Here is a 13,903-nt window from a genome sequence, read left to right on the forward strand (position 1 = left end):
CTAAGCATTCCCTTATCCCTTCCCCAGCTGACAATGCCTGAAACCCCTCGGTGTGGAGGTGTCCTCCCCGTGCTTCCCGGGAGCCGTGGCTGGATTGGGCTACAGAGGAGAAGGGAAACAGAAGGCAGTCTCCCTGGTCAGCCCTCATCTCCCATGATGCACTTGTGCAGCACTTTTGAGTCACAATAAAATCATTTTAGGTAGTCTGCCCCTTGATGAAAAACTGGCAATGTGGTGGAAAACAGAAGTTGTCAGGAAAAAAAACTGTCTAGTCGAAACCCCAAATTTCCCATTGAATGCAGCTGTGGACAGCTCCAGTATGAAGGGCAAGCAGGAGAGGGGAGAAGGGCGCTGGGGGCGCCTGGGGCAGCGGGCAAGTCAGCGAGGCACAAAGGAGTTGCCCGAAGCAGACGCATGCGGTGCACACTCCTGCCCAGGTGCGGTGAGGCGTGAGCCCCCGCTTGGAGCCAGGCATGTGCTCGGGGGCTTCCCTGAGTTGAGGCTAAGGCTGTCCAAAGAGGCTGGATGGCCCAGGCTTGCTGGGTGACCAGGGCAGGTGCTGGAGAAGGGCTGTCTTCTGGCTGGGATCTGCAGGGACCCGTGGAAGCCAACGGCAGTGCCGTCAGCGGGCTTTCGGACCTGGCCCTCAGGGAGCGGAGGACGGTGGGCTGGGGCCACGCCGGAGAGCCCCGGGATTGTGCTGCGACCGCGTCTTTTGAAACACCCGCCCGAGCACCCCGCGCTCCAGGAGAGGCCCTCCCTTGCCAGCGAACGGGGAGCCGAGGAATAAATAAATAAGACGGAGAGCGCGGAGCTGAGGCAGTGCCCTGCATCTCCACCTTCCGTCTCTTGGGTCAAGCCTTCATTGTGTTTGCAATATTATTCTGTTAGTGAGGATACTACTGTACAATTCAGACACTGCAGGTTTCTAATCTGCTTATTTATAATTCAAAAGCTTGCCCATATATTAATGAACCCTTAATGAGCTGTTGAAAATGCCTGAATTACAGTCAGATTATTAAACTCCAACGGCCCCTGTAATCATACCATTTGAGTGGGCTTTAGGTACTTTTCATATCTGCAGCTTTGTATTGAGAAGGAGATGGGTTTATTCGAAGAAAGCTTTGTAATAATTTTGACCTGCAATTTATTTATTGGCCTCTGAATGCAGTAGTCTATGCAGATGCTCTCGTCTATTATCTGTGGGGGCAGGTGCACAGCATGGTGAAAGACAGCTAATTAGGATTTGCTGAAAGATATGCTAAAACTGTGGTCTTCTAACAAAGCCAAGTTCATTGTTAAACAATGTTTTAGTGTCTGTTTATGTGATTTGTCTAAATCGTGGAGATACTGAAATGAATGTTGTGGTTATAAGCAGATTAAAATCAGGAGCACACATGCTTTTGGTTAACCTTATAGCACTCTGTTGTCACCAAGGAGACTAGGTCTTAGACATTCGATGGATCCAAATGTGCCTAAGAGGGTATTATGGAGCATAGAAGGGGCTGGCCAAAAAAAGGGCACCACTCGGCATGGCCCTGTTAGTGGGAGAGGGGTTGCCGTCGGTCAGCAGGCTGGTAGGTGACTGCTGCCTAGCTGGGACCCTCGCACTTCCTGGGCCATTAGTACATCTGTAGTTGTGCTGGAAGTGATGTATTGTTGTGTTCTTTCCAGCCCGCTCTCTACCTTCATTCCACGATGCATTGAAAGGTCAGTGAGCTAAACAGTAATAAACTCATGGGTTGATATACTGAGGAATAAAAAGGGAAACAATAGCCACAGAGTGTGAGCTTATATGTCAAAAAATACATATATTATCGCCGTGCTCAAAGGGAGAGTCATTTATAAAGGCAGATGTGAGTCAGGAACAGACATGTGCCAGTGGATGGAGGGAGGTGTTTGCTCATTGCTAAGGAATCCGGGAAGCGAAGTGCCCTGAATTTTCTCCGCAGATCATTTGAAAAACAGCACGTGTGTGCGAGAGGAGCCCGTTGGCTGGCTCAGCAGCCTCCTGGTTTCACAGCATACAAAGGACTTCACTGCTCCAAAGGAAAACCACCCCCTGTTTATGATGTGCTGATTTGAAGCATATCATTCATGTAGTAATTAGGGAGGATCCAGTGCAGCACATTCATCCTCATGCCCACGGTTACCTCTTGTAGGAGTTCAGTGGGATGAACAGCGCTCCACACCCGGAGTCTGGACCGCGAGGCGGGTTTGTGTGTGCTGCACGCAGGGCCCCGTGGCTCCCCTGAGGGTAGCCTCCGTCTAGCAATGCTCTGTGCTTCTCTACAGAAGCATTTCATCTTAGGCCCATGCCCAGCAGTCAAAGGTCAGGGGAGATGTCCCCATTGAATCCCAGGGGAAGAATTTGGGGCTCTGTCTGGGAGTGTCCGGGAAGAGGAGAGAAACCCACATTCACCCATGACAGAGAATAAGGAACATGGTAGCCCACAAACTTGTAAATAGCTGGGGAAACATGAGGGAGGACAGGCTGCCACAGAAAGTGAAGGGAGAAACAGAAAGAAGACGTAGCAATCTGGACGGGTGTTAGGAGGAAGCAAATGGAAATGAGAAATGGAGGAGTTGAGTCTCTCAGAGTGGTCTGAAAATCGGGAGCAGCCACGCTGGGAAGGAGAGGACAGTCTCCTGGAGCCAGCAGGGATTATCCCCTGCAGAAATCAAAGAGCCAAGGAAGTGAGTAAAAGCAGGGGTGATGAATCAAAGCGAAGCAGAGATGGGCAGGGCCAGGGAACCTGATGCACAGGGCAAAGCTGCCGCTCCGTGAGGCCAACGCTGGGCAACGCGCTGAGCAAGCTGAGCTCGTATCTCTGGAGAGACCCGAAAGAACCACTGGCCTCTTTGACCGCCCCGCTGTGAAGAGGCAAGTGCTAAAATAGACTGCTCTTCCTCTACCCGGCGCTAACCTTGGTGCCGACTTGAGGCTCAGCCAGCGCGCGCCTGGTGGCAGCGCGTTCTGCGTGCAAACTGTGCCCATCTGCGACCCTCCAAACAGGCGACAGAACTAATTTAAAACAATGACAAGATATTTTATTATCCCAATGAAATGATATGGAATCGCTTTTGTAAATGAAGGCAACAGGTTTAAAATGCGTATTTTAGAGCAAAATGAAAGTGGTGCCTTCCCGTGCCGGGGAGGTCGGTCAGGACAGGGTCGTGTGGCGCGGGCCGTGCAGCTCAGGGCAGGAAGGAATTAGTCCCAATTCCAAGAAGACCTGGGCTGCATTCAGGCGAGGGCAGAGACCGGCATTGCTGGCGCTCAGCTGATGTTCCCTGTCGTGTCGTGTCGTGTCGTGTGCCCTGGACTCCAGGCAGCCGCACCGCTGTGTGCAGCAAAAGCCAGGGGTGGGCACAGCCGGCAGGACCGGAGTGCGAGCGTGCGAGGTGCCAGCTGCCGACCCACCGGGATCCGCCTAACGAGTGCATGAATACCTGCTTTTAAACAGCTTTAAAGAGGTTAATTAGGCTGGGATGGATTTGGGCTGTGTTACATCTTTAATGGAAATGCTGATTCAAGAAGCCACGGCTCTAGCGATTTTTATACCGCCGTAATTATTTTTAAACTTTGTTTTCGGCGTTGTTGATCACGTCTTGGCAGAATGCCTGCATGACCTGATTAAACCTACAAATTGTCAGCCTTGATCTATAGCGCTCAGATGAGATTGCTGACTGGGCATCACTTTGAAAGTTCTCGATTTAAAACAGAAATTAGATTTAAAATGTTTTTCCCGACCATGCACTGTAACAGTGCTGGCAATTTTAAACACATATTTAGCATCCCAGCATCCTGATGGCAATTAAATTACTGGGTGGTAAAAGAATGTGTAATTCTCTGCTGTTTATGTTCAATTTCTGAAGCTGCATGTAAGCTGCGGTGCGGTGCCGTGTTCTGCGTGCGAGTGTGGCGCTGGATGCCCTGCTCGAATACCGCCAGCCTCAGCTTTCCCCACACAGTTCTGCCCCTGGCTTGCTCTCGCCTCTGTGCCACCCGCTTCCCATCTGCGTGTGTGAACCTTCCCACTAGGTGCTGGGGCAGCTCCAGAGAATGGGGTGCCTTTGGAGAGAGGCTGCTTGAATTGAACTAGCACCCAGGAGAGCTCCTTTGGGAGGATTCCTAGACGGTTTAGGAGATGATGTCCCCTCTCTAGAAATCCTACATCAGCCCGTGGACTTCTCTAGCTGGAACCAGAGAGAGACTCTCAGCAAGAGCAACGCAGGACTCAGATGTGTTAGGAAGAAAATGGGAAATAAACCAATGGCTTCCAAATAAATAAGATGCTTCCCTCTCCTACGTGGTTTTGCAAAAGGCAAAAAACCTCAGCCTTGCTTAGATGGAGACGTGTTATGTATAACAAAAAAAGCACCTGTAGATGTTTGTACGTGTATACATGTGGTTTTATAATACTTGCAATAAAAATGTTCTGTGGGGTGTTTTACAAGTTCTTCAGACAGACTCATTCTCTGCTAGATTTTGCTGACGGTTGAGTCATGTCTGAGGATTGTTTCTGTCGCTCTGCAATTCCATCGGGGCATCTTGGGTCATCACAGGGATGTGACATGAACCATTATCAGACCTCGGGCTTGGGCACCTTGTCATCTCTCACTGCAAAAAGTGGTTTTTCAAGGGCAAAAAGGAGCGGTACAAACCCTCCAGTGAACGGGGCTGGCTGGGGCAGGAGTCAGACGGGATGGGAAAGACTCACCGTGTTTTCTCCCTCTCTCTCTCCCCCAAGGTTTGAGCATCAGAGGAGCCCAGGAGGAAGACCCTCCCGATCCCCAGCTGATGAGACTGGACAACATGCTGCTGGCGGAAGGGGTGTCAGGTCCGGAGAAAGGTGGGGGATCGGCAGCAGCAGCTGCAGCAGCAGCCGCCTCTGGAGGGTCTTCAGATAACTCTATTGAACACTCAGATTACAGAGCCAAATTGACCCAGATCAGACAAATCTATCACACAGAGTTGGAGAAATATGAACAGGTCAGACATCGCTCTCACAGTCCTACGTGTACCTGCGGCCGCTCTTCTCTGCGCCTCTGCTAGCCAGCTCTTGTTTCTGTACAGGGCTTGGAACAACCCCTCTCTCTTTCTCTCTCTGTCTCTCTCTTTCTCCTCCTCATCTCTCTCTCTCTTCTCTTCCCTTCCTCCCCTGACACCCGTCTCTCTTGGAAGAGCTGTGCAGTCAAATGAGACCATTGATGCTTTGGAAACAAGAGGCCTGGCTTGCATGCCTGGGGGGTTTCTGTTGTCCCTGACTGTCATTTGTAGCTGAGCTTGTGTGTGCATAAAAATACCCCCTGAGCCGCTATATGCCCCCATCCTTGCAACTGCCCCGGGAGCGGACTGCTCAAGGGAGGAGCCTGCAGGACAGTGCCACCATAGACCCCAGGGAGCTGCCTCCCGTGCCCGGGGTGCGCTGGTTTGAGGGGCAAGGCCATGGCTCAAAGCAGAGGCAAAGCAAAGGTCCTCGCCTCTTGTGGGCCTTGACGATCCCCCCGTGCTTGTGCAAGAATCAGAGGTCATTGTTGCCTGCACCTCTAAACGTCACCAGGCATCTCAAGCTGGGTCTGGCCAGAGCCAGCTTTTCCTCTGGCAGCCCTAGCTGGGGAGATGAAATGCAGTACTGAAGGGTTACTTAGGGTGAGAGAGAGCTTGTCAATTAAAAACAATCTGTGGGTAATTAAGAGGAGGAAGAAGTACGCAGATTAGCTTGATAACAGAACCTTTCCTGGGTGAGGTTGACTCTCGGTGCCATTGTACGATCCAGTCCTTTGCAGACGCCTGAGGGGACCAGGGACTCGCCCGGTGCAGCCACAAAGGCACCAGGGGCTCAGATTGCTGCTGCCTGATGTTTCCAGGATGCGGGGCAATTGCTCCCGGCACCGTGGTAGGGATCATGCTCTGCAAGCGCCCCGTGGAGCTGCAGCAGCTCTCCCCTGTCCTGCTGTGGCGTGTGTGGCTTTGCATCACAGGAGGAGAAGCAGAGGGAGAAGAGAAGGGTGTGAGACCCCTGGCCCTGGCAAGCCTCAAGTAATGTCTTCATCCTTCCATCCCAGAGGTGTCCTAATAAAGCTTGTAAGCCCTGGACCTCATCAGCTCAACGAACCTCATCAGCCGGTGGTTTCCTGTGCTGGGAAGTGCTGGGCCCGCCCTGAGCCCATTACAGTACGGTGAAGTGTCAGTCTGAACCAAATGAAACCGCAGCAGAGATGTTCAGGCAGCCATAAAAATCCTGCTAGGAACCACCAAGGCAGAGAAGAATCGCAGCTCTGCCCAGACGCCATCCTGAGCTGCTCTGCTGCGGCTTCCCGTCTGCTCGGCCACGCTGCTGCGGCGGGAGCTGGGCCCAGCGCTGTCGCCCAGCCAGGCTTCTCGGTCAGCCCTCAGTATTGACCCTCCATCTGACCTGGGGCTGCTTTAACGTCGTGTTACAAATGCCATTGCAGCAAGCAAGCAACGTAAGGGAGATGGGAGCTCTCTGGGCTGCACGTACAGGAAGGTGGCACAGTGTGCAGGGTTAGAGACGCTGCCAGGACCTCCGTGATGCAGCACCGTGTCCTGGGCAGACTGGGCTGCTGGGGCCTGCTGCAGTGAGTGCCTGGCAGAACGAGCCAGCAGGAGAGTCTCTGCTCCTCACCTGCTCCTGGTCCGGAGCAGCACACGTGACTCTTGCGTGCTCTGGTTTCCTCGCCCCAGGTGGCATGGGCACTGGGCTGGCGTCTCTCGCTGGGATGGTGTTTCCCTGATGGGGGCTGTCCCGACCCCCAGCCAGACAGTCCAGCCGAAGGACCCACTACTACCCCAGAGTCTCTCGTCTGCAGGCTGCTAAGAGCCCCATGCACTTCTCTCTCCTCCATCCCCGGGCACTTTGCCCACCCGGGGTCTCTCCCTTGCAGATTCCAGCTCTTGTGGGGTTTCTGGGGGGGTGCAGCCAGCCCGCAGTGGAGCACCTAGGCACCTAGGCTCTGTGGTCAGCTGTGCAGGGCGGTGTTAGGAGGCATGTGGCATCCCGAGAGAGAGGGGGACGGGCATGAAGCTGTCCCTGGCCAGGCCGAGTCCTGCTGGAAGTGCTGGCAGAACAGCGCTGTGGTGGTGCCAGGCTAGGTCTGCTTCAACACCAGCCACGCAGGCTTGTCCGTGGCCATCACTCGAGCAGGGTGAGGCAGAAGCAGCAAACGGCTGGCAGTGGTTGTGCCCAGGGCCGTTTCTGCTGCAGGGCCCCGGGGCCTCCCCGCCCCGCCACACAGAGCAGTAATGAATACCTCTCTTTTGTGTGCTGAAGTGGCGATGGCCATTGCATTAGCCAAGAGGCAGACCTTGCAGTAAACGACAGGCCCGTAGAAAGTCACGGGGACAGAAGCTGGAGATGGATTTGGGGCTGAAATAAATTCAGATTTGTGTTAATAGCTAGTTCCTGGCAAGTGTCCTTTGACTATAATAAGCTTAATGACTTGTTGGGGGGGGCACTCGCATTTTTAGCCGGTAGCTCCATTTACAAAGGTTTCAGCCGAAATGTCACAGCCATCCGTCCACCCCGCAGGAAACCGAGGAGGAGGCTCACGTGCTGCTAGGGGAGGGCGAGAGGCCGAGCGGACGTGAAACACGCAGGCTTTCCCCCCCACCCCCAGTGATCCTGACACCCAGCGCTGCCTGCTGTACAGAAATATGGTAATTCCTCCAGCCTTGCAGCCAGCTGTCTGCTACCAGTTTGTCTCAAGAACGGCACCCATCTCCACCGCGGAGAGGCAGCCGGGTTTGTGCGCCTCTGTCTTCGCTGGCCGCCAGTTTCTGGACAGTTGTTAGTGTCCTCGGGAGACAGAGGCAGCAGAACCCCCGGCCCGATGCCCCCGGGGCAGGAGCCGGCCCCCAGCCCTGAGCACGCGGAGGTGAGCCCACCGCGGCTTCAAAATGGGGTCAGATGCCTGCTGCTGTCTCTCCTTGCCTCCGCCCGTCCCCGCTCTTCTCTGCCCCCAGAAGCACAGACCACAAGCGTCTTCTGTGCAGATGCTTTCCAGACAGAGCTTGATTCTGACATTTGTTGCCAGGGAGGGGAATGCACTTAAGGAAGAGGAAAAAGTATGTCACGCCATCAGCAGCTCTCCCCTCGCCGCGTGCCAGGAGAGATGGCCGTACACAGGCAGCGCTCTCCATAATTTACAGCTCCTATAATAGAGGTGACATATTGAAAGCTATCTTCTATAATTACATTGAAATACATTTTTGCTGTAGGCAAAAGTATTGTAAGGGTCCCACGCCTCCCTGAGCAGCTGGGAGTCTGCTCTCTGAGCTCACAGCTGTCTTTCGACTTAGCACCGCGTCGGGCGAAGCCTGGGCGCTGGGCAAATGCCACGGACCGTGCTGGAAGCCGGCCGGGTGCACCTCAGCCTGGGGCCGGCTGGCTCTGCCGTGGCAGAAGGCTGTTTGGGGAACGGCTCTCAGGCTGCCAAAGCAAGCCAGTCTTCCTCTTCTCCGTGTGCACATCTGATTAAGCATTAGAGCACGCTGAGGCACCCTCCGCTTCTGCAGGGCTTCAGAGCAGGTTAACAAGGCCATCACTTATCACCTGACATTATTAATAAAGTCTGGGGCACCAAGCAGAGGCCTGCAAAACAGTCATGAGAAAGGGGCCAGGAGTTTCAATGCTGGAAGTGACCCGGGGGGAAACACAAGAAGGCGTCCGGCCCTTCCAGTCTCCCTGCGCTTCGGGAGAAGGGGGAGCAGAGTCAGGCCCTTCACCTCTCGGCCTCCAAACGATCCTGTCCCAGGATGCAGGGGGGCCAAGCTGAGACTGCTTGGCAGTGCCAGTGCCAGTTCCAGTGCCCTTCCTCTGTTGAACTGGGTGGTGCGTGCATGCTCAGACCCCTTGTTTTAATTTACTGAGCTCGCTTGGCACCAGCATCCTCCTTCCGACAGCACTTTGATGTCATTTCTGTGGGGAAATATTTGCATGTTACCTCCTCCGGTCCAGGCAGATTTGCACCAGACAGCCTGGGAGCCCTGTGCTGGTGCAGCCTTCCTGCCTCCTGCCCCGGGCAGAGATGGCTCTTGGCTTTGGCCTGGCTCTCTTCTGCGGAGAGGAGCCCCTTCCTAATCCAACTTGCTTCTCTTCCCACGAGGTTCCCTAGGACACCTCCTGCTCCCGGTTCAGGTCCCTTCTTCCTGGAAGGGGGAGAATCGGGTGGGAGGGCAGGTGACTGGGAGCCCTCTTGGGGCCACTTCTTTTGCCTGAAACAGGGCAGAGGAAAAACCAAGACCCCATTTGCAGAAGTGTAAACCCAGACAGCCGGCGAAGAGCCCCAGAAATGGGGGTGGGTGATGGAGACACCAGTCCACACTGAACCAGCCCCATCTCATTGCACCAGCGGTGCCGGAGGGAGGAGCAGGGAGCTGTGCCCTGACTTGGGAACGGCCACGTGAGGAGCGTCACGGCCAGGAGGGCGTGGGCAGGGCTGCGCTCTGTGCCAAGGGCAAGTCTGCACCTTTCCGGGGAGAGGAGCTGAGCTCGCCTGAGCGCTGCCTCCACAGTGGTGCAGCAAGGATGTAAATTAGCCTGTAATTTACTTTCAGCAGTGTAAAGAAAAAAATCACTTTGCCTGAAGTGTATGCATCTTTCTTAAGGGTGTACCCAGATTTTAATTATCTAAATGTAAATACTTAACGAATTTTACTTAGAGTAATGAGCTAAAGTGCACACTACATAAATGAGATGTTCTAATTAATCATGTATGAACTACTGGTTTAAAGAAAAGCTATGTGAATTCTGCGAATGTTGGGCTATTGCCAAATTGCTAATCAGCATTTGCATTCATAGATGGCTTCACTTAATAAGTTGCGAGACATTCAGCAAATGTTGTAGGAAATTATGAGTTTTCAGATGCATAAACTTTTCACTTTTAACTCTTTCCCTTGCATGGGGCTAATGAAATTCAGGCGGGCCACTGAAAATCGGTGCAGAACAAATGAGGAGGAGGTGTCCCTAACGCTGGCCTTAGCAGAAAAGCAAAGCTAGCACTGCAGTGATGCTTCACCAGGCCGATCTGGGCAAGACGTGGCACTGTCCCCTCTGCTGGGTTTAGCAGCTGCTGAGCATCAGATGCATGGCAAGCCTAGGGAGAGCTTTGGTCACCTTTGCTTTCTAACCTCCGCCTGGCTTGGACAACCAGCACACTGGCCTGCTGGAGACTCCTAGCCACTTGTGGGATGGACTTTCATGGGAACAGGAGAGCAGCCTCTCTTGCGTGCCTAAAACATGCAGTGCCCAACCAGCACGGGGCTGTGTCTTTTGTTTGGCTAAGGCCGGGTGAGGACAACGCTGGCTGCGTGCTCCCCTAGGAAGAAATGTGTTCGGTAGCTGAGACTCAGTCATTTGCGGGATCCATTTGAGAGAACTCAGTTCACCTCAGATGGGTGTTAGAGAGTGATTAGAGAGACAGATATCGGCAGAGTGGGTGACAGCTCCCAGCCCCTGCTGCAGGCAGGCAGGTTGCTCTCAGGGAGACGCAGATCCGACAAAGTCTGCAGATGATGCAGCACGTGTGGCTTAGATCACGGTGTCCTGCCCGTTTAGTGGGTGGAGGAGGTCCCAGCTCCTTCACTTATCAGGGCTCCCGGCTATATGGGCAGGGCAGGGCCCAAGGTACCCTGGGAGGCACAGCATAGGGACCCTCCCAAATTCCCTCTTGGGCAGGGAATTGCTTCAGGAGGTTTCATGCCATCCTCTGCCACAGCTGCACACAGTGCATGAGAGATGTGATGCATTTCCAGAGGTGCAACGATCAGATGGCAGCACGTCCTAGCCCACCTCAAGCTCAGCCATGCCTGGCACGCCATGACCACTTTGCTAGCAGGAGACTGAGCGCATCTTTCTGCTCTGGCACTTTAGACTAGCAGCCTGATCTCTGGTCATAGAGAAAGAGCGCAGTCACAGCTCCCAATCCCATCTGCAGGCCATAGGCGTAGGGGATCAAACAGTTATCCCAGAGGTGCAGGTCAGAGGCAGGGACCTGTGACATTGTTCCAGGGGTCAGAAGGGTAAGAGCCTGGAGTGCGTGCTGCAGGCCTCTGCCAGATGGGCCAGAGAGCATGGGGGCAGGGAGCAACCGATGCAAGGTGGCCTGGGCACAGCGTGTGTGGTTGGGCAGGGAGGAGCCCACGGTGGTCTCCCAGACTAGGAAGTCTGACCGGTCATGGGCTCCTGACAGTGTTACCCCTTCCTACATGGCTCTCCATTCTGGCCCATGAGCATTGCCAGCCAGCTTCAGGCTCCCTGCGGCTCTTTGCCCTGACAAGCCCCCCAGGCAGTGGAAAGTGCATCTGCCTTGCACCGGGAAGCTTCTGGGGGCTGCAGCCGTGTCGTGGTGCGACAGCATGAAGCCGTTGCTAACCCCCTCTTTCCTTCGCAGGCCTGTAACGAATTCACCACGCATGTGATGAACCTGCTCCGAGAACAGAGTCGGACACGCCCCATCTCTCCGAAGGAGATCGAGAGGATGGTGGGCATCATTCATCGAAAGTTCAGCTCCATCCAGATGCAGCTCAAACAAAGCACTTGTGAAGCAGTCATGATTTTAAGATCGCGGTTCCTTGATGCCAGGTATGGGAGTGATGTGTTCGGCTGCCGCGGCTTTTTATTGGGCTGGCAAAGAGGCCCCTCCCCCCCCGGGGCAGAGACTGCTCTGAAGCACGGTCATGTATGTGCTGGCCCAGGGAGGGATGGCTCGCACTGCCTCTCTGAAGGGGCTTTCATTGCAGGCACCATGGCTGATACAGCAGTGGGACCAGGCAGCGCTAGGCGGGTGTCTTTAGAAAAGTGCCCTGCAAACACTGCCAGCGGCTGTCTCACTGTTGGCACGGGGCCGAGTCCAGGCTGGCCGCTGAGCCCCTGCTGGCTGGCTTTGCCTGGAGCCAGGCAGGCAGCAGAAGACCTTGCTCTGCTGGCCTTTCCCTCGCTGAGCTGTGCTGGGCCTTCAGCAGGTGAGAGGCCGACGGAAACAGGTGCTGAACTTGTCCCAGCCTAACGAGCCAGGACCAGCACGTGCATCTGTGAGAGCCTGGAGGAGCACAGCACTGTCTGTGGCAGGCCCGCAGCCTCTGAGGCCAGCAGCTAGGCTGCAACCTCTGCCACCACCCAGGCTCTTGTGCTCTAATGACCCCACTCCATAGCTGCCAGCACCCTCAGGGGGGCTTCTCTGCCCATGGAGGATCACAGGGTACTTCAGGGGTTGAGACCCTGCAGTAGGAGGACAGCAGGGACTTGCACGAGGGTGCAGGGGCAGCAGAGCTGACAGCATCGCGGACCACGGGTGCTGGGAGCTGCATTGGTACAGGTGCCAGTGCCCCGCAGCAACCCCCTCAGCCCAAAACACAGAGCCGCCTCCAGGGGATGCCCCCTGCACCCACCCCTCATTGCCAGGCTTACAGGTGGGCTCTTCACCAGCAGGTCATGGGCAGTGGCCACTTAGGGTAATTGCAAACCGGGGGGGTGGTGGGGAGACGTCTACAGGGGGCACTGGCAATGCTGCCAAAGGCAGCATGTACAGCATGGCTCCTTGGAAAAGAGGAAGGTAAACGAGGCAAAGTGAGCGGAAGCTGGATAACGAGCTAAATGCAGCCCCAGGGAGCGCCCGCCTGCTGCAGGGCACGGCGCTGGCAGCAGCGCAGCCGTCCTTTGGGGACACAGTGTGGGGAGAGATGCTTGGCTGCACAGCGGCCTGAGGCTCACGCCTCTAGATTGCAGCCAGCCCTGAGGGGGACCCGAATGGGAAGCTCTTGTTCCACCGGCGCTTTCTAAAGCGTGTTCTTCAGGGGAAATGGCGTCAGGGTGGGCGAGAGGCTTGTGGAGCCGTACAGGGCCCCAGGGGCTTCTCTAGGCTGCAGCCCCTCAGCGCGGGGGGAGAGCATGGTGGGTGCTACTCAAGGTGGAAAAGGCCCATCAGATCTACCACGGTCGCTCCCTGCTGCACTCGCTCCTTCTCCGTGGCGGGAGCAGGGACTAGGGCAGTGCGTGTGGGGACACCGTGCTCTGCTTCTCAGCACCCTGCTCCAGAGGACACGGGCACTGCAGATGGAGGGAGGGGAGTGGCAGAAGCTGGTGTGTGTAGAGGTGCCAGGGAGGAGCTGTTCCCAGCTGGGCCAGGAGGGTTGTGCTGCTGCGTCCCAGAGCAGAGGGGGTGGCTCACCCACGAGTCATGGAGGGGTCTCAGCTCAGGTTTGTGACAGCAGTGGGTTTCTTTCTTCGTTTCAGACGGAAACGACGTAACTTCAGCAAACAAGCCACAGAAATCTTGAATGAGTATTTTTACTCCCACCTCAGTAACCCCTACCCCAGTGAAGAAGCCAAAGAAGAGCTGGCAAAGAAATGCAGCATCACAGTATCACAGGTAAGAGGTGTGCAAGTGCCCTCCCTGCCCTCCATGGGCTGAGGAGGAAAGGTGCCAGCGCCCTGCACGGCTGGCTGGGCTGGGCAGTGCCAGAGACGCGTCCCCCACAGGTGTGGGTTCCCCTCCACGTTCTGATCGCCCTTCCATGGAGCAGCCCCTCTCTTTGAAAGCAAATGTATTTGTATAGGCAGAGCAAAGGGGCCTCATTATTTTGATGGAACAAGAAGCAAGAGTGTGAAAATGGTCTTGCCCCACCAGCGTCGGCTGGCTCTAATGTACAGCTCCAGCAGCCCCTATCCCAGACGCTGTAGGCATCTCCTCAGGGACTTCATCCGTTAATGGACGTGCACGTTGACCAGGGGGCTGGGAAACGGGGCTGAGCTCTGTGGCGAAGGGAGCAGGCCTCTCAGCCGGGCCTGAAGGGGTTGGCGTGCCGCGGGGTGCAGTTAAAATGATAAATAATACATAAAAACGAATGTGTGTGACCATTTCTTCAGCTATGTAGCAA

The 13,903-nt window shown here is 55.1% G+C and overlaps 1 protein-coding gene across 5 annotated transcripts in view; it reads left to right on the top strand.

Moving 5' to 3' along the window:
* Positions 1-13,903, top strand: part of PBX3 (PBX homeobox 3) — a 127,088-nt gene that overhangs the window by 97,660 nt on the left and 15,525 nt on the right. For all 5 annotated transcript variants that reach the window (XM_059715759.1, XM_059715758.1, XM_006275750.4 and 2 more), the window contains 3 exons: positions 4,755-4,996; positions 11,419-11,609; positions 13,260-13,395. In XM_059715759.1, coding sequence (XP_059571742.1) covers positions 4,755-4,996; positions 11,419-11,609; positions 13,260-13,395 — 569 coding nt within the window. The remainder of the gene's footprint in view (positions 1-4,754; positions 4,997-11,418; positions 11,610-13,259; positions 13,396-13,903) is intronic.

The sequence above is a fragment of the Alligator mississippiensis genome, chromosome 12 (assembly GCF_030867095.1).
Source record: "Alligator mississippiensis isolate rAllMis1 chromosome 12, rAllMis1, whole genome shotgun sequence".
Lineage (NCBI taxonomy): Eukaryota > Metazoa > Chordata > Crocodylia > Alligatoridae > Alligator > Alligator mississippiensis.